This window comes from Condylura cristata, unplaced genomic scaffold, assembly GCF_000260355.1.
Source record: "Condylura cristata isolate star-nosed mole 26May11 unplaced genomic scaffold, ConCri1.0 scaffold00022, whole genome shotgun sequence".
Lineage (NCBI taxonomy): Eukaryota > Metazoa > Chordata > Mammalia > Eulipotyphla > Talpidae > Condylura > Condylura cristata.
Genome location: NW_004567123.1, coordinates 7,871,338 through 7,892,601, shown reverse-complemented (window position 1 = coordinate 7,892,601; position 21,264 = coordinate 7,871,338). Strand labels below are relative to the sequence as shown.

At 37.4% G+C, this 21,264-nt stretch overlaps 1 protein-coding gene across 1 annotated transcript in view; it reads left to right on the top strand.

Moving 5' to 3' along the window:
* MACROD2 (MACRO domain containing 2) overlaps window positions 1–21,264 on the top strand; it is a 1,662,610-nt gene that overhangs the window by 1,476,261 nt on the left and 165,085 nt on the right. Inside the window, 1 exon segment of the mRNA XM_012728257.1 lies at window positions 17,812–17,893. Coding sequence (XP_012583711.1) covers window positions 17,812–17,893 — 82 coding nt within the window.

The window sequence follows — 21,264 nt, the reverse complement described above, 5'->3', positions numbered from 1 at the left end:
CAGATGGATGAAGTACACTGCTGAGGGGAACAGCGGGCGGGTCAGGAGAGGTCTGCCTCACCATGTGGATCTCCTCCTGGGCAGGCAGGGATTGAATTCATGTGGAAGTGGCTTAAGCTTCTTAGTGCTGTGCTTTAAACCGCTGCACCACCAGGGAGGGCCGAACCTCCCTTTATTTCAAGGATGAGAACATTGAGGTTTTGAGTATTATATGTTCATTATTAAGACTCAGTACCAATGAGGTAAAACTCCAGAAAACTTTTTAAACATTAAAATGATTTTACAGTCTTTATTTGGTGGGAAACACTCTGCTATGGAAGAAACTAAAGCATTGTCCAAAGTGTATATTTTTCTCTATTTCCCTTATAGAAATAACAAAAACAACCCTGCAAAGCATCACACTGGTTTCCTTTTTACTTTGGCCATTATAAATAATTCTAGTTTTCAATTATTTTTTACTCCTTTTTAAGCCTTCCTAGAAGACAGGTGTGACTCAGTAGAGAGAGACAGAGAGGTGACCCTGAGCTCTAAGTGGTTGGCACAGACTACACATCTTCACACTCTTAGAGTCATGTGAGGCTTCTCCTCTTCTGCCCCAAAAGTTTGCTCATTTCTCAAAAATCGGCCTGTGATCTGGCTTAGCACTGTAGCCGAAGTATTCTGAATAGGAAGCTACAATAGTCAAAAGAATTTGACCAGGTAATATATATATTCTTCAGCCGAGTTATTTGGTAGAATAACGTCAGAAAGAGACAGGAAACAGAATATAGATTTTGATCTCCATTCTCTTCCTCAGCCCCTGGTGACAGGGCGCTCAGCATTTAACCTCACTGTGCTGTTCTCAGCTTGTTCATGAAATTAATAAACCACTCATTATTCCTCTGCAGTGGAGACCACAAGTATAACAGTGAATTAAATGAGGTAATGGACATGAAACACTTTGACAATGAAATAGAGCTTTCTGTTGATGCCAACTGACATTATTATTTTACATTTTCTACCACCATTTCCTTATTTTTAATAACTGGCTCTGTTAGAACAAGTTCAAAGAACGTGGGGGCTCATTTCTAGAAGCTGACTGTAAGTTCTTACGTAAAGTGTGATTACTGCTCTTTCTAAATGTGCACTGTGAACAGAGTATCATTTTTCACAGGGACAGTTTATCCCAATTCATGTTCATGTGTTGGTATAGTTATGTTAATTCTATGTGATATTTTCCCTCCAGTGCTTTTGCTTTTGCAGCAGCATAATAAAGTGACTTCTGCTAAATAAATAGGCCTGTTCACAGTAACTGATACTTAAGTGAATTTATGCTGGAGGTAGTTTGGTGTCGCCAACCAAATTAACTAGCTGAAAATCCATTAGCTGCAAGGTTCCAGATGGATATTTAGGGTAATTTTTGAAATACAAATGTAAAAGTCATGGAAGAATTTTCTTTGGCATATGCGTACAATTTCTACCATGGGCCCATTTTAAAAATCAATATCATAATAATTGCATCAAAGCAAAAACAAAGCATTTTGTGCGTGATCAGAAAGCTACAACTGAAAGTCCAGTCACTGCTGCAAAGTGAAAAATATGTAATTAGCAGCTGCAGTTTGTAATACTCCCTGACCACCCCTGAGTTCATGCTGAATCATGCTATAACCTGTACTGATTAGACCTCAGTATTGAATGTGGTTCATAGTATTAAAGTAACAGTAAGGAGGGTCCTCTTTGACGATTCACTATTCCTACTCTTGCCTCCTATGCATAATCTCAATTCCTCCCACCTCAAACTCCCTTAAATTGGGCTTCCTGTCTTTCCAAACATCATTCTTCTATGCCCTGCCATCTGCCTACAGATATTCGAAAAACAAAAATTTGTATTTCTTAAAGAGAAAAATGATAAAAGGACCAAAACCAAGAACATACAGATATTTTGCTGTTGCTGCCTGCCAAAACATTGACAGGATCTTTCAATCAGTCGACTGGGACTAAACTTGGTGAAATTATACAAATCCCCTATGAAGAGACACTTCCCCAAGAGTTATGAGAGATTCTAGGATGGTGTAATTACGAGGTCCCTGTGTTAGGAAGCTTCTAATCCAATTGGGAAACATGATAATCACATAAAATATCATCAGCCTATCAGACAATCCTCCTTCCCCTGGGTACTTTGTAATTGTTCACATTTATTGAGCATTTGTTATATGCTGAGCACTTAGTACAGATATTTATTCCTTGCAGCAGTTTTGTAGAGTAGGTTAAAATATAATCTCCATAAAATGGACATGAAAATTGAGCATTGGTAAGGTTCGATAATGTACCCAGTGTATGCACTTAGAAATTGGTGACAGCAGGATTTGTAAGCAAGCTCAGAGCCTGCATTGTCTACCTGACATTGTAATATTTGTGTCAATACTTATCTCCTCTGTCCAGGAAAATCTCCTTGAAAATAGGAAAATTTTCTCTTACTCATTCTGTGTCTTCTATAATCCCTGTCATTGTTTGCAAAATAAATGTAAGCACTCAACTCAATATTTATTGAGTGCCAGATCCATATTTTATACATTGTGACATGGAGGAGGATAAGAAAAACTACAAGACAGTACAAAAATGCCTCTTTAATGAATGGATGCATGTTAATAGCAGATAATCTATTAGAAAAAAATCATGACATAAATAATATTTACTTAAAGCATAAAGACAAGTAGCAGAAAAATTATTCTGTGAAACATCATCAGGTAGTATTCAAATAATTACCTAGAATATTAATAGGAGAGGTCATACTTGATGGTACTCATTTACACTGTAATATAAGCACCTGTGAAAAGGGCACAGGTCTCAAAACCAGGGTTTGACTTCATATCTACCTGGAATCTCAAAAGGTGTTCTTATTTGGAATGGAGTATTTGTAGATATAATTAGTTTAAGACAAGTTCATACTAGATTAGTATGATCCCTAAATCTAGTGGCTGGTTTTCTAAGGGGGCCTTGTAAAGAACCACTGACTAATTGCGTAGAAATGACCAGCAGTGAGAATTAATCACTAGAAGAATTCTAATTCCTGGGCATCACTCCAAGCCTCCAAAGTCATAACATCTGTGAAAGGGTTTAAGAATCAACATTTTTTACCTGGAGATTTTATGCTTATGATAGTTTGAAAACTGACTTTTAGAGATGTGAATATATATATATATATATATATATATATATATATATAAGGTATATCACCCTTCTCTTTTAGGGTACATCTTATGAATGGTTGGGCACCAAAAGGAAAATATGGTCTACTTACTATTGAGAGTTATGTAACAACACTCATAAGAAAACAAGAGCTAATCCTCTTTGTGGAAATAGTCTGCTGTAGACATGCAGGAAGAAGAGGTCATTATGAGTGGGAACACATTGGATAAGTATGTTAGGAATTAACAAAACTTTATTTTGGCCTCCAACTTTAGTGCATACTGAACACACACACGCTGAAGTGTGGTTAAAGGTTGCTGACTGAGATAGGAAACATTTAGGCTGATGTGTAGTTAGAGATTATTATACACCAATATGGCATGGGAAAAACTTCAACATTAAGGGGAAACCACGATATAATTATTCCCTAAAAACCGGGACTTTCGCAAAGTAGAACTGGAAATGCTCTCTAATGAGATAGTTAACATGGTGAACAAGTCTTAACATTAAGAATGACAGCTACCATTTACTGAAAAATAGTGTGTGATAATTATTTCATACCTATCATCCCTTTGAATAGTTTAGACAACCCATGATATCAACTTTTAACCTAATTGTGTTGACAGAAATACTGGTATAGAGTTAAAACAATTCTCTGGGATTCATATTGTAAGGAACCAAGTCCAGATACAAAATCTAGAATATTTGAATGTGCTTTCTTTACTTGTCACCATCCTCCCATAGCTTCAATCACAGTGCCTTTCTTGTTAAAGTCACATAGCTTTTTTTCTAAAACTGAGTTTTGTTATATGGGCTGGATGACAATATGTACGTGCTCTTTTCAGGAGCCCCAATTTTGCACAAATATTTGGGGAAAGAAGCACCTTTATAGTTAAATAAGCATAGATATATAATTGAGTACATTTTTTAAAAAAAATGAATGTGGTTTTAAGAAAAAATAAGGAACAACTATATATCGGAAACATTTTATGGGGGTGGAGTGGGAAATAGGATCAAAAAGGGGGGAGGGAAGGGAAGTGCACTGGACTATGGTGATGGCACATGGATGAATTGGTGATGGGAAGTTCATAGGGACTGCAGCTGAGATGCAGGAAAAAAAATTGTGGTTTTAAGATAAGAGATACCTGTTTGAGGAAAACTGACCAGAAATTCTCAAGTCAACATGAACTGGATACCCATTTAAAGCTCTCAATATTATAGGCTACTTTGTGGTAAATATTGTGAAGTAATCTGATGTTTTCCACACTGGACTGCCTAGGATGTCACAAACATATGCTAGTTTCCTTGAATCAGTCCTTTTCAATAGATTTCCACAGTAAGTTGTTTTTCAGTATATTTCGTAAAATGGAAGCCATTCAAACACATTTATTTACTTGATGGTGCAACAGTTGTCTCTAACCTGAATACCGTGATTTTCATTTCTACTGCATTTCCCCATGGGTGGCAGTGAGACTATAGGTTGAGCCCATTTTCACTGAACAAAGTCAATTTTTGTTTGGGCTCCAAAGAGAAAAATGGTCTTTCCACCTTTGAGTAGAATCATGAGCACGATAGCAAGTTTTTATATATGGTCATGATGCATTCTGTTTAGAAATTTCCTGTTAACAATTTCACACCCACTGGTTTAAGAGGATGTATGGCTAAAGGTTGCTTACAGATAGAAAACAGACAGATTACAATATATGGTAAACCAGCACGGTAGCGGTGAGATTGTCAACATCAAGAAAAAATATATAATTCCCTAGAAGCCCGTACTTTTCCCAAAATGGAGCTTAACATAGCTAAAAAATTTATGACTTCTCTACATCCAGTTCTCCAAATATTTAACTTGGGATTTAAGTACAATTTATATAATTTGTTTTCCAGAATGGGTGTATATGTTTAACAACTTAGAAATCAAATTAAATAGAAAAAGAATCCTGGTTAAACTTTTTCAATGAACACATCATCAGTACCTCTTTCCAAAATACTTTTTACATCTGGTCTTAGAACTGAATTTTGGCTTCTCCTCCCCAAACTTCTTAAAAGTATTACCTACAGAATCTGTTTGTTCTGAAAGAATAAATCATCCACTTTAGTTCATACTTTAGGTGGAAATTTTAATGTGGACTTTTGACAGTGTTATTTTAAGAATGTGTCTCTTTAAACAATTGAGTAGTTAGTCTAAATTATACCAATATGCCAATTACATATGCATATCTTTGTGAATTGGGCACTTCCTAGCCTGTTTAAGGATGGTTGGATGTGATATTATCGGTTGCAGCACAGATGTGAAGAAGGCATCATTTTCCTGCTAAAAATTCAAAAAAAGTCTTTATTTTTACTGATTTTAAATTTTGACCTGTAACTGGCATTGGAAGCATCAGTGAAAACCAGGAAACAGCCACTGCAGGATTTAGCATCACAGATGCTGGAGCAGAATCAAATCTAGAAAATAGATTTTTGAGGGATTATAGCAGCAGATGTTACATAACAAGACGCAGTATAATGGGAGGGACATCTGTTGGCTATTTTCAGAAAGTTGTCATTCTTTTACCCTCTATTAAAATAATCTTAGTGGATACCTAGCTATATTTTTTTCCCCAAATGCCCACAGTATTTAAAAGTATTGACATGCATATAATGATTATCTCTAGTCGTATTTTCCATCTTTGTTTGGTTGATTGGTTCTTCTTGTATTGTTATTTAATTTTTTTTGTTTTATTAAAAATAAAAAAAAATCCAGTTTCACTACAAAATTAAGAAAACAATTCTTATTGTATATGCAGTGGCTGGATGACCTGAGTTTATATATGTAAAACCATATGATTTTGAATGTAGAACATTTCAATGACTGTTAGTCTTTTTTCCATTTCATACACTTCCTCTGAGATGGTTTTAAAATACTGAGTTCATAGAATTGAATATTTTAAGATTATAGTATCTGAAGAATAAATACTTTTGAAAGTTCAAATATATTTATGTACAGTATCTTTCTATTTATTTGCCTAACTACTTACCTAATCTAATCCTGCAAATATACCAATATACTTTACACAGTAGTTCTTTAAGTTGTGATTTTCTGGATGAAGGGTTTCCTGTCCCCATGGAAGGTTTGAAACAGTGTGACAGGGAAGACTTGCATCAACTTTACAAGCAGAGTCCACCTTCTAGAGGATCAGAACAGATTTGGTGAAAGAATGATTTTTTTTTACATATATGTGAACATGAACATTTTATACAGTTCATTACATTAAAGACTATGTGACAGAAGTCAAAGTTAAAAATTTTTTTACAGATTTAATCGGTCATTGTCTAAGTTCCTAGAGGAGACTTTATAATCTTGGAGGTATTCTCTAATAAATACCTGAAAAACAAGGAGTTGATAAGAGCTCAAAGTTGTGAGTTTTATTTAAAACCCATTAGAGTAGTTTAAAAAAGTAACATGGAGGATGGAAGAACTTAGGGGGCAGAGGGAGTAGAATAAACATTATTTATCCCAGAGTAAATGCCCAAGGCCAACATTTCTACTTTCTGTCCTCAAATGGTCTTTCTCTCGGGGAGGTGGAGTGGGGGGGGGGTTGTTCCTGAGTGAGAGATAAGTGATAATCAGGTCATTCAAAGCCTACTGGTCCAGTAGAACCTGTTCTATATAAAAAGAGATTTCTAGGTGGAAACTCTAAAGCAAAAGGTGCTGTTTCCCCAGGGATGTATAGTCTAGTGGGACACCTATGTTTTTACCTGACACCTAAAGGGAGTTAATAGGAATAGCTACAAGTAAACAAAAATGCAAAGCAACAATCATTTGAAGCAGATAGTGAAAGCTAAACCATGTAAAGAGAGGATAAAAGGTGGCTAAGTGGAAAGACAATGGAATCATTTCTCCTGTCCCAGCTTTCTCTTTTTTTATGTACATCATAAATCCACACACAGGACACACACACACACCCCAATCCCTCACTGTTGCCACCATCCAGATCTCCTGGGACATCTGAGATTTGGTTTGCTGCTACTTGTTATATGAGTTACAAAACTATGGAAACTACTCTAGCACTTGCGCTCTTGGGTTGGCTTCAGAACAAAAGGAATCTTTCTTGCAGGAGTGTGAGAAACACCAGCTTGAGAAAAACAGATTTTTCCTCACAAAATGGTCTTTTAGAGGATATATCCATGAGCCTCTTTTGAACTGTAAATAGCATCTGTGTGAGTGTGAGATGCTATTGGGAATGTTGAGCAAATGAGAATGCACAGGGCAGTTTGCACAGATGTGTGGTGGTCCCCAGCCTGTCCTACATCATAGCCAGTATTCACAGACACATTGTGACTTGTCATAACACTCCAGTTTCGAAGAGAGGCTTGTGTTTCTCTTGAAGATGGCATATTTCCCCCCAAGGTGGTTTTGATTTGTTGACTTTATAAAGCACTATCCTCCATGGGCAGCCACATAAGCAGCAATAAAAGACAATTCTTCCTTGAAATTTTTAATTACAGTGACAAAAAAAAAGAGTAATTATTAACTTTTGTAGCTGAACCACCTCTGCAGATGTTCTTAATCAAATAAAAGAAAAAAGAAACAGAATGTTCTCAGAGTCAGAAGACGGGCTTATACAATAGGGGGTTGCAGCTGGGTTCCCGGGGTTGACATGAGCGCTGCCTGAGTGTTTGATGAACAATAGCTCCATCCGTGAAAGGGCAATTTCATGTCACAGATTTGATTGTGAAGAGCAACTTGAGTCAAAAGACCTATTCTAGGCACTCTCTTCCCAGTTTAAGGTGACTGGTACGAGGCAAGTGATAGCAAAATGCAGAAAGGATGTATTACCTTATCTGATTTAAGAGCTCACCAATATTAAATTAACCTTTGACAGGCTGGGTGCTGAGGGAATGAGTTGATATGTGGCTGATGCTTTTCTCCTCTCTTGATTTGGATTCTCCTAGCATCAGATGTTAAAACAAAGATTGATGTCCAGATACATTAATGTGGGTTGAAGGTCAACTCAGACCAGGTAATCAGATTACCACTCAAGGCAACCACAATTTTATTCTACCTGGAGAACCCTGATTTTGGTGCCTTTGGGGTTTTTAAACATCAACAACTGCTGGTCTTCAGTTGAAGTAAGGGGCATTAATTCTCCAAGCCCATACCTTATCATTAGTTAGGTTAAACTCCGCTAGCACTAGGAAAACCTGCCGTCAAAAAATGTAGCTGCTTGGCTATTCCCTGAATTCTGCTACAAAGACCTGAGAGGCATAGACACCACAGTGCCTGCCACAGCTCCAGAACGTGTAGACTCAGTTTATCTTTCAGGGATGTGTGAGAGTCACACACCACTTATCAAAGGAAATCAGTTCTTCTTCTTTTTTTAATATTTATTTATTTATGCATACAGAACTGGGGTACAGGCCAGAGGTGTAGGGGCAGTCAGAGGATTCACCAGAGAAAGAGTGAGGAGCAGAACAGGCAGATCGATGAAGTGTACTGCTGAGGGGGGCAGTGGGCGGGTCAGGAGAGGTCTGCTGTTCCATTTGGGTCACCTCCGGGGCAGGCGGGGATCTAACTCATGCTGAAGTGGCTTTAACTTCTTAGTGCTGTGGTTTAACCCGCTATGCTGCCAGGGAGAGCTGGAAATCCAGTATTCTTATATTAAAGGATACAACTAGCATCAAAATGAGAAAACATGTAAAGGAATATCTACACTCTGACAACTTCAGTGATGATAAGATGTATCTACTTTGCCTTGATGTGTTATGACTGTCACTGCACTGTTGCCCAAGGGCTGGTCTCACCCTCAGAATAGACAATACAAAGAGCTTTGAGACTGCTTTCCCTATGGTGCTTGTCAGACCTTCCATCTCGATATCTCATCTACTGTTAGTTGGGATGCATGTTTAATTTATTTTGACTTTAGTGCCTTTTTACAATGAGTCCTGGCCTCTTTATCATTGGCTGCCCAAACACAAAATGTGATTTTTCCTTCACAAGGAATGGGGAGCAGAGCCAGCTGTTAAACCTCATCTGACAGGTCCCCTGTGTGATTAGCTGCTGCCATTTGCATTATTGGAAATTTTGTAGAAAGTGAGTGTAAAAATAAAATTATTCAGATTGTCAAAAGCTATATGTTGTCACAGGTCAGATATTCTGGGTAGCATATTGAGAGAGAGAGTTGTAAGCATGAGGTATATTGGACCATGTTCCTCATCCACACGTTGAGAAAACTGGGGACAAATGAGGGATTAAAAAAAAAAGGGAGAATTTGAATACAGTTCCAAAAAGGCTTCATCTGATCCTACCAGGATCTCTGAAGCTGGGTTTATGATGCTTCACTCAGGGTGTCATGACAATGGACCACAGGTTGGGTAGATGAACAACAGAAATTTACTTTCTCACTTTGCTGGAGTCAGCAAGTCTGAGGCCAGGGTGCATCAGGTTTTATTTCTTCAGAAGATGACCTGTGGATGACCTTCTTCTGGGTCTTCGCATGCTCTTCCCTCTGAGCCAATTTATGTCCAAATTTCTTCTTCTTATCAGGATATGTCATAATTGAATTAGGGTCGAATCTGATGAACTCATTTTAAGTTCAAAACTTCTTTCACTGTATATCCTAACACAGTCAGATTTTGAGGTAGTGAGGGCCAGAGTTTCAATATATGATATTGTGGAGGAAGCACACAATTCAGCTCATAATCAATGAGGAAAGAGGTCTGAACCTTGGCAACTACATGGGTGAGTCATTTGAAGCTGGTTAACTACAGGAAGAGAGTCTTATGGATGTGGCACTCTACTAACTGAGCACAGTTTTCTGAGAGCTTCTCAGAGATGCTAACTCCCAGCCCTCCAGCAGCATGAAAATGGTGGTTCCTAAGGGGAGGGAAGCAGACATGAGTAACCCAACACAGCACCCTCTCTGGTTGTGAGAAGAGAACCTGTTCTTTATCCTGAGGGCATTCCTCCCCTTCCCCAGGATAATCTCCTTAGTTACAGGGGCTGGTCCTGGCCCCCTAATCCCATGGCTGCTGTATGCTAAGCATAGGGACAACTTTATGTATCGCAACAGATGTGTCACTTGCAGGATGTCCATTTTGATCAATATTAAGCAAGTTGGAAATTAACTTGTGCCAGGGAACAATGAGCCTCCAGCTCATATCAAAATAACTCCTGCTTCTTCAGATACATGACCATTTATCCTTATAGAGTTGAAAAAAAGTCAAAAAGCGCAATTTATCAAAACAAAACAAGAAGAGTCAAGAGTGTTGCCATGGATTAATGACAGATAAACTTGGTTTGCAGAAAGTCCCCCAAAATAAAGAATTTTCCTTATGCATGCAGAAGCAATTCAAAATGCAAAAAATGCCCTTTGAGTGTTTATGGATTATAAATGTTCTCCACTCATTCAAACCTCTCTGGACACACGGAGAGAAAAATTTCCTATTTAGTAATTTGGAGCATGAAATGTTAGCTGCCAAAGTGAAGTATACAAATACGAACATACTTAATGCCTTCAAAACCCAGAAGAAGGATATCCAGTGACATTTGACAGTTATATTTAAAAAAAAAAAACCTCTATATAGTTTTGTGAAATCTTTTCCATTACTACAGCTCAACTGTTAGTTTACCCTTTTTTCCTTTCTCTCATTGGCTGAGGAGAGACCAGAAAAAGAGCTGCTTTATATATGTACATATAATGTGGGCCATTTTTATAGATGTTTCTTTTAAGATAGAATTTCTCAGCAAAGCTAAAACTGGAGTAAGACAGTCTCTCAGCATACCAATTAGAAAAACTGCCTCCCATGTTCACCCTCTGGCTTGTACTTTCTTGAACTACTTCTTGAACTATTTCAAAAGTTCAAGGAAGGAATAAGAAATCACTAAGAGAATGGTCATGGCCCAGCACTGTTCTAGGTGAAGCTGGAGGTCAAATAGAGAGGAAGAGAGATTCAAACCTAAAAAGGAGTCTATCTGCCTTTCTGACTTGAACATGGACAAAGACAAGTAATGTACTTCTAGGAGATGAGAATGACTCTCCATCTGGCAGCCAGCAAGGAAATGAGAACTTAAGTCCTTCATCTTCGAGGAAGTGACTTATTTCAACAGGAGAAATAAAATTTGCACGGATTTCTCTCTCCACAGTCTCCTGTCAATAATTCAGTCTAGGTGGTATGTTGCTTTCACCCTTATGATTCTATCAGGGCAGCTAGGCCCATGACATGGATTTGGGCAAATGGAAAAGAGTCTTGGAGTTCCCAGTAGAATTCACAGAACGTTAATGCTGAATTGGGGGGCTGGATCCAGGAAGAATAGTAGGCAGGAAGAAAGGGATGAGGGAAGCAGGGAGGCAAACCACTACGAAGGCCGTCCCCACGCCTCCCCCCACAGTCTCCATGCTCTTCTCTGGCTTCTCTCTCATAATGATCTCCCCTGAGCATCTGTACTTACAGGCACACATGCTCTGTGCGTGGACCCTCAAGTATCTTTTGCAGTCATATGATATCATGTACAGGCAATGAAACCTGGGAGGAAAGCCAGGCTGCAGTTAATGGCTGCAGAGGCTAGCAGCTGGAGGTGAAAAAGAGCCTGAACCACTCCTTGCCTACAAATACCTGAACCAAGAACCCTGTAACAACATGCCAGGCTTTGACATACAGACTCATTAGCCATAAATCTAGGGCATACAGTAAAGTAGGAAGAAAGAGGGGAGTAAAATAGGGGAAGGGATTTAGTGATGGTTCTTGGGTGGCATGGTGATGGGAGAACTATGGGGCTATAATGGTATAAGAAAAAAATTAATAATTTGTGGACTCTGTTTATGAAAACAGGGAACAAACAATGGGGGAGGGACATATTGTTCTTCTTTACATCATTTGGTGGAAAGGGTATGAATTAGTACCCTCACGTCCAAATTCTTGATTTTATTTTTTAATTAATCAGTAGTAGCTTTTCTCTGTTTCTCTAGTTGATTTACTCATAGCATCAAGCAAGCTCAGCTGTCATGGTTTTCCACTCTTCTCAATGCTATATTATATGTTAAGATAGAAGGCTGAACACCTGAAGCATACATAGTGTTATAAACCAATGTTACTTCAATTATTATTTTTTAAGATTTATTTATTCATACAGAACTGGGGTACAGGCCAGAGATGTGGAGGGTGAGAGGATTCACCAGGGACAGAGTGGGGAGCAGAACAGGCAGATCAATGAAGTACACTGCTTAGGGGAGCAGCGGGTGGACCAAGAGTGGTCTGCCAGCCATGTGGATCTCCTCCGGGGCAGGTGGGAATCGAACTCATGTGGAAGTGGCTTTAGCTTTTCAGTGCTGTGCTTTAACCCGCTGTGCCACCAGGAAGGGCCTCAATTATTTTTTTAATCCATTTACCTTATTTGAATCTGAAAGGTTTAAAATATTTTATATAAGGAATGAATTTTAAAGATTTTTCCAAAAACACTATTTTAAACAACATTGACACTGAAGTCCTGAAAGTTAATTCACTCATTGGCAACAGCCACTGCTTTAGGAAGGCACCCCAGTGTCTGAGGCTACTGGTTTGTAGTTTAGGAAGGCTTAGAGGTCGGCCTCACTGCCCACCAGGGTGTATTTCTACAGGCTGGTCCTCCATGCATCCTTAGTTACTGCAGTATTTGCATGCTCCCCAGGTCTCTGAAAATGTGTCATTTGTCATTGGGGAAGCAAATTACATTCATCAGAATCCATTCATTCTCCCAGTATCACGGAACAGAGGATAATCTTACTGTGTCAGCAGCCGGAGGACTGGTAGACATGATAAATGGAGGTTAGCTGCAGATACTCCAAACCCACTCCATGGCGTAACCCTCTTCAGGGGCAGTGGGTACAATGCTGGGAAAAGATTAATAGAATTTATGTTACCATGTTTATGGGGTATAAAACCCAAAACTGTGGATGAATGGATAGCTTGGTGGAAAAAAATACATCTTTACTCCTTAATGCCTTGATGGGTGAGTTATACTTGACATCAGTGAAAATATATAGAAAGATTGCCTTTAGAGAGTCAGGTTTTAAAGGACTTTTTGACCTCTAAGTCAATTAAATAGATTTTTGATTGTTGACCAAGGCAGTCAGTCATAAGACTTTCAACCTATTAAAAAAAATCATTGAAGTATAACATACAGGTAGGAACATAGCTCTTAAGTGCAATCTTGATGAATTTTCACAAACTGAGCACATTTATGAGGCTTGTATTTAGATTAATAGGTTCCCAGGCATTCTTCTCAGTCCCTTTTCACCAACCCTCAGCCCAGAATAATTGTTACACTGTGTTCTAGGCCCATGGAGGATTTTGTCAATCTCAATCATGTTTTTGAACTTCATAGAATTATCCAGTGTGTTCTCATTTCCTGATTTTTTTTTAACTCAATATTATGTTTGCCTGTATTATTGGTTAACTTGTCATTCTCACTGTTATGCAATATCTCATTATATAAATCACTGTTTACCCACATTAGTATTTTGGGGCATTTAAATAGCTTCCAACTAGGAAGTATTACAGATAGTGCTGCTGTATTATTCTGGTAGGTGTCTTTCGTGAACTTATGTGCATACTCCTAGATTGTCTACCTAGGAGTAAAATTGCTGCGTCAGAGGGTATAAGCCAATTCAACTAATTCATTAGATATAGCCAAATAATTCTCCATAGAATTATTTTTAATAATTATTTTTGTCAATTCTACTCCCAAAAGCAATATAAGAAAATTCCTGTTAATCCACATCCTTACCAACACTTCATATTTTTTTCTTGTAAAAAAAGATTTTAACTCTTAATACATCTTAGCTTATAAGTAGCATTATTGTTACTATGGTGAACTTACTACTGAGCACCCTATTTTAAGCATCAATATGGAACTAAAGAACCATTGTTCTCAGCATAGTATCAATGAAACAACAGTTGGTCATGACGAATGGCTCACGCCTTTCACGTAATTGTTTTCTTACTTTGCAAAGTTATCCAAACTCATAATTGTGTTCTCATGTCTGTGAGTAGGCACAAAGGAGAGTTTTATATTTTCCTAAAGAAGCTGTTTTCTTTTAATTTGTTTCTAGAACTTACTATCCTTGAAAAAATATCTGCCATATACTCAAGTTTGTTTTCTGCATCTATTCTGCAGAGTTCCAACTATATGTTATAACCTCCACCATGTGGTGATTGGGCAAAGATGAGCATCACCGAGTTCCCTATATGGTTCTAATAGAAGGTGTGATAAGGACAACTGTCAATTGTTAATTCCTATCTATGTTGCCCTTTGTATTACTTACAATAGAAGAATATCAGGTTTCTGACTAAGTATTTCTATGTTTTGTTCATGAAGCTGCAGTTTGGACAGGTTCGGCAAGATGAGCTCTTTTTGGTTCCATATGACATTCATCTGGGCTAGCTTATAAGTAAAAACTGACTATAGTAATGAACCTAATGTAGTATATACACATGTTGAATTTTAAAGCACGTACATCTGAAACTCATATAATGTCATAATGCAATGCTACTGTGATTTGTAAAGACAGGAGCTATAGTCATGTAAAGTTTACTCAATTTCAATCAGGGCTATTCGCCAAAACAGCAGTGTGTGACTCCTCCAAGTAGTCTTCCCAGCTTTTTTATGGCATGGCAACTGGACACATGAGTAAACCTCCCAAGAACACCAGACAAAATCTGTAACACCATTTATGACATGAATTCACACATCACATAATCATTTCCAGATTCAAAGGAAGAAATAAAGCTTCTGCCTCACAATGACAGGTGCCTCAGCATTACATTGTAAGGAGTGCTCTGTGCCATCTTGGAAAAGACAATAAGTGATCAATACCCATGATGAGTTGATGAACAGAGCTTGTCAACCAAATGAGCTCATGGCCAACAGAAACCCTGGAGAATATGTTTATACACACATATGTTAATGCAGAGATATGCATAATCACAACTTGGCAAATGAGGATAATTGCTGGATTCCACTAGCTTCCAAGATATTTTCAGTGTCATGCCTAAGGGTAAAGGCAGGGAACTGGGCCACTCAATTAGTTTAAAATGAAAGTACTTTTCCCTCAACACCCATTTTCTCTCTGGAAAATACATCAGACAACTGAATTTTGGACCCACACCTTTTCCATGGTAACAAAGCCTGAAGTGCTAAAAGAGTATCTTCTAATGCTCTGCAAAACTGAAGGAATCTTGTATAGTATATGTGGTGTTTAAAAGAACACTTAATAGCAGTAAAAAGCATCACCATTTATTCTCTCCTTCCACAAGCACATATACTCACTCATACATAAGCAACATGAATGTTAAAAAAATGGTTCAATAATTTATACTAAGGGGTAATAAAAATAAAGGAAAATGGGTAAAAATGAGACTCTCAGCTTAATCTTGTTAGCTCTGCTATTAGTCAAATTGCCTTGTTTTGATTTTTTTTTTTTTAATCTCAAGTAGATGACTTTTGAAATAATCTGACCATTTGAAGCCTGGAGAAAAAGTTTAGCACTTTAGGTAAAGAGATGAGAATAATTAAGTGCTTGGAAACTATAAGCAATAGTTGGACAGTAGACAAAACTTGGCATTTAGTAAAGCTGTCTATGAACTATACAAAAAGTATAGAAAATAATATACATTACACATTTATGTATGTCCAGGTACCCACCCCATAGTTAATAGCTACCGCTTACTTACATTGTCTCAAACCTCTTGTCTGTCCAAATAAATAATACATTAACTATTCCATTAAAGCAGTGTCTGTCTGTCCCTTTATTTTATCTTCCTTCCCACAAATCATCCTGAACTTCATGTGTGACTTTCCTACTATTGTTCGTTGTCCTTTAAAAACTGATATCAATGGTTTCTTAGAGCGTGTCCATATTTAACTCACTTCTGTTACTCAACATAACTTCGAGCTTATGTTATAAACCTGACACATAAGAGTAGAGACAAGCAGGGCCCTCCCTGGTGGCGCAGCAGATTAAAGCACTGCACTAAGAAGATTAAGACACTTACTCATGAGTTCAATGCCTGCCCCAGAGGAGATCCACATGGCTGGCAGACCTCTCCTGAACCGCCGGCTGCTCCCCTCAACAGTGTACTTCATTGATCTGCCTGTTCTGCTCCCCACTCTGTCCCTGGTGAATCCTTTCACCCTCTGCATCTCTAGCCTGTACCCATCTGTATGAATAAATAAATAAATCTTAAAAAAAAAAAAAAACAGTAGAGACAAGCATTATGTACTACATTTACAGCCTACCTCATACTGATTTAGCAGTGGAAGTTTTTGCATTTGTAGAGCACTATAGTGTTTTGCAGACAGTATTAGACACCAGTAACTTAAGTGATTACAGGAGATAAAATATGGCTATTTTTACCCCAGCCCTTCCACTTCTGAAAGCCAACAGCTTTCTCTCTAATTCATCAGGTATGGGCAGTAACTGAGACTGCACGGCCTTTGGAAATTATACCACAGAAACCCAGTGACTGCCCAGACAGCAGTCGACCCCAGTGGGGATTTTGACTTGTACATGCCTTAAAGGTCCAGATCTCTGATTCCCTGCTAAGTTCTTTTGTCCTAGCTCTTCCTTAACCTGCCCCCCACCACTGTGGATCTTCTCTTCTTCTCTCCTACTGGAAACTTCTGGATATGGCTAGAGTGAGTCATTGTTGCCCGACAAGGAGATTAGGGAGGGTGGGTAGGTGGATGACATCCAATGAGTTTTTGATGTCCTGGAAAAGTGCTCAGCATACATCTGTTACTTACTACTATGTGAAAAGCATACATCTATTACTTACTACTATGTGAAATGCTTCTCTTTGTGTTTTATTCAGTTGACAGTTTCAGTTTGATAGTTCAAGTAATTTCTAACTTTCGGTACATTGTTAAAAATAAAGGAACCAAAGTCAGAACACAAACTTGAGTCACTGATTTAATGCCATATATATATGTATATAAACTGTAATGGCTACTCTTTCTCTTGCTCTGTCTACTGCATTGCCCTCTGAATATCTCAAAGAAGCTTCTTATAGGCAGAAAAAGAAAATGCTTGTTTACTTTAGAGGCAGCATATTCATATTTAGTATCTATGAGATTGAAATTATACTGACCTCATGTCACTGTCAACTAATGACATTTTCTTTCTGTTGTTTTGCTGAGTACATTCAGTTAAAAACAGTGGCTTCACTCAAATTCACATGTGTCAAGCTTTTTAGAATATGCTCAAATACTAACAAGTATGATAAATATATTTGTCTAACAAGATTAGGACAAAAACTGTCTATTGACATCATTGTCAATCTGTTGTCTGTATCTCATGTGACTGTTTAATAGGACATAAAGTCTAGGTAGATGGTTGTATTCTCAGATCTTATTTACAACTTGCTGCAAAGTGGCTTATTATCATTTACTATTTCTTACTTGATTTATGTAACATCTTTCAACCAGATAGCCCATGGGTTTACTTTCATAAAGCATACAACAAATATTCACACACTTGAACATCACCAAGCAATGTTACATGGTTAATGGCAGTATAGACCAAATTCTGTATGAAGCTTTTCTACTTGGTTTTGTTCTGAGACCATGGTCTGGGAAGGCAGTCACCATATTCCCTTTCATTTTGAGTGTTTATTTGCCTCTAGGTGGACCGGATCATCTTCTGTGTCTTCTTAGAAGTTGACTTCAAAATCTACAAAAAGAAAATGAGCGAGTTTTTCCCTGTAGGTGAGTAAAGCAAATTTGTTACCTTTCTGGAATTGAAGGTTGAAGAAGGGGAGACAAGGCTTATGTTTTCACTTCATTTTGCATCTTAAAGACTCATATCAATGTGATTTCCATATACCAGTCACTTCTGACAACATGTATTACAGGTTTTTAGAACATAGGGCACAAAAGGAGATCTAGATTGTAGAACTCCCTGTTCCACAAGATCATTAAATTGTCTTGGGGAAGTCAATTCATTTCTTGAATCTCATTTCCTCACATCGAAAGTAAGGAACAAAACCAAATGCCTTCAGAACATTCTTCCTCAGGCTCTAAATTGCACGGCTGTGATTTCTTCTTCACACGTTTAAATTGTTCAGGCCTGTGGCTAAAGCCACCATGTTAAACATGTTGAGAGTTGTGAGGAGCCCTCTCATTTGTAGTGAGAGTTGTAGCCACCCTGCATTCTATCCTTATCTTCCTCAGTTATCTTGTCCCAAAGTGCGATGGACATAGCAGCACTTTCTAGGGCAATCTTAGAAAGACGGATAATAGTTCATTTCTTCCACTCTTTTTTGAGGAAGTAGGCAAAATCTGAGTTACTAAAGAACCTTGAGTGATGGATTTACATCAATGGAATGCACCATTAGTTGGGTTGGTTAATTTGAACATCTCCCCCTGTTTAGACCTTATTGAGGTGTGATTAGGACCTTTTTGTTTTTAAGGTGCCTTTAAGGTGACAGTGGCCAAAGTGTTTTATGTTGGCCACAGTCAGAACAGTTTCCAGGAAATTTTAAGCTACCATGAGCCTTGTTGGTGTCTGACTTTTAGAGGTTTCTTTTGAGACTTTGATGTCCATTTGAAGTGGCTTTTCATGTGACTAGTTATTCTGGCAGCTGGGAAGGAAAGAATGCACAGTCACCCTCTTCAGCAGTCTGTCAGGGCATACAATAGGGAGGACACCCTGCCCATGGATCAGAGTAGACTGTGGGCAGCTGTCGGGAACAGCTACAGAAACTACAAATGTTCAATTCTGTGTAAATGTTCAAAGCAAGCTAAGGTCTTCTGGATAATTTGAAGCACTTTTCTATTTTAAAATTGAAAGGTGAAGCTTTTAAGTACATTTAGTTTGAGACTTAAATGAACTGTAGTATTTCCCTAACTAGAATGTAATGGAAATTCAGAAAGATTCAGTATTATGAAGAAGGAGCTTGCAGTTGTGACATTTTTTTCCTCCTTTCCCTTTGTTCTTTCCCTTGTCTCCTTTTTTCCCACTTTCTTCATTTTTAAAGAACTCTGATTAACAGAGTACATGACATACAATAAATTTTAAATAAATGGTTGCTGGTCTTTTTGGATGTGATCAATTATTTTTCCTGTAATCCTGTGTGTGTGTGTGTGTGTGTATGTGTTTTGTTGTTGTTGTTGTTGGTTGGTTGGTTGACTTGTTGGTTTTTGTTTCAGTATTCTTGTTTTGTTCTTTCTCTTTATTGGCTATATTATCACTGTGCTAATTATGCCCATATTTCTGTATTTGAGGTTCTCTTTAAAAAGTGCTCACTCCTGTAATAAAAAAAGGGGTCTTATTCAGGTGTGTTATGCAATTAATCTCATGTCTTATAATATCACAACATAATTTATGAAAATTTATAAATTTTTAATTTCTGGGGATGTCAAGAAATGTTATGACATCATGCTCAGTGCTTAAGTGAGGTCAGTTCTTCCCCTGAATCTTGAATCCTCACATCAAAAGTGAGGTTCAAAACCAAATGATTTCTGAACATTTGCATATCTTCAAAACTTATTTTCACTCTAATATATGGCAAAGATATCATTACATAAATATGACCCATTGGTATTAAAACAAATCTATCACCAGGTATTTCCAAGAAAACAATGCAAAAAATCATACAAAACAAGCTTTTTTAAAAAAAATAGGACTCTTTCAATGCTCTTAAAATATATTTAATAACTATGCAAATAAATTATTGTTTGAAAAAATGCTACTCTAAATAAATACAAAATGCATCATACTATTGAGGCAAGTGACATGTTAATAAAATCATTCTCACTTTCACATAAATGCTTTGATTCATGCCATGCTTATGAAATTATTTTCCAGGCCTATTTATAATAGTGAGTATAATTTAAAACTAAATGTCAAAATACTGCAATATTGTTGAGTATTTTTGCAATTCGGAGGCATCAATAATTTGTACATTCTAAATATGCAAAATAAATTAAAGGTGACCTTTGATGGACTATGTAGCTGTTAATCTAGATGATATATATGATCTGTCCATGATCATACCAAATTGGAATATAATTTTTCTGACTTGCATTTGTTCTCCTATAGACTGAATTATTCAAAGTGTCTCTAACTAGTTTTCTTAACCCTTCCCAATATAATAATGATAATAGTTTAGAAAAAATGTCATTTTTATGTTGTATCAGGTTGTTATAGAAAGTATTTTAATACCATGTACTTCAATTTCAAAATGAGGAATTCTAGACTAAATGTATCACAGAGCAATAAAAGACTAGAAAATATCATATTAAATTTATGACATGTGAATTATTACCAGATAATATTAATAATAGTAATACCAGCAAACATTTATAAATTGCATTCTGTCAACCAGATGCAGGCACTAAACCAGTAAATCTTCATTATAAATATAAGAAATTATATACTATATAACTCTATATTTTAGATATGGTGAATACTGCATGTTTGATAAAAATTTATTAGGATACAACCAATTTGTATCTTAAAGCTAATAATGACATCTGATACTGCACATATGAGTTAGTTTCCTTGGAGCATTTTCTGGGGAAGTGGGGTTCACATCTGAGATATCTCTGGAGTACTGAGAAAATAGCATTCCTAATTTCATCAGCTGCCCCTTATTTTTCAGTTTCACTGCTCCTCTTTCATCTAATACCTGTGAATTTCCCATAGAACCTTTTCTAATATGAGTTGAATTGGCACTTTACCACAGATCTCAAAATGAAATTCCATCCAAATCATCCTGACAGTGTGGTACTTTTTCCTGCAGGTGGGCAGGTGAGTAGCCACTGGGAATTCAAAAGCTCTTACAGCATGAGCAGTAGGGAGATGGAAAAGTGCCTGTATTCGTCAGCTAGGGCAAGTAACAGTGTGTGTGACTAAAGCAGTGGAAATTTACTTTCTCACAATTCTGAAGACTAGAAGCCCAGAATCAAGGTTTCCACAGGGTTGGTTACTTTTTGACATGTTGATATCTGCTTGTCTCCTCCAGTGAGGTCTTCCCTCTATGTGTCTGTGCCCTGAACTCTTCCTCTCGTAAGAACAATTTGGATCAGTACTCACCCAATAACTTCATTTAAGTCTTTAAAGATTTTCTAAATAA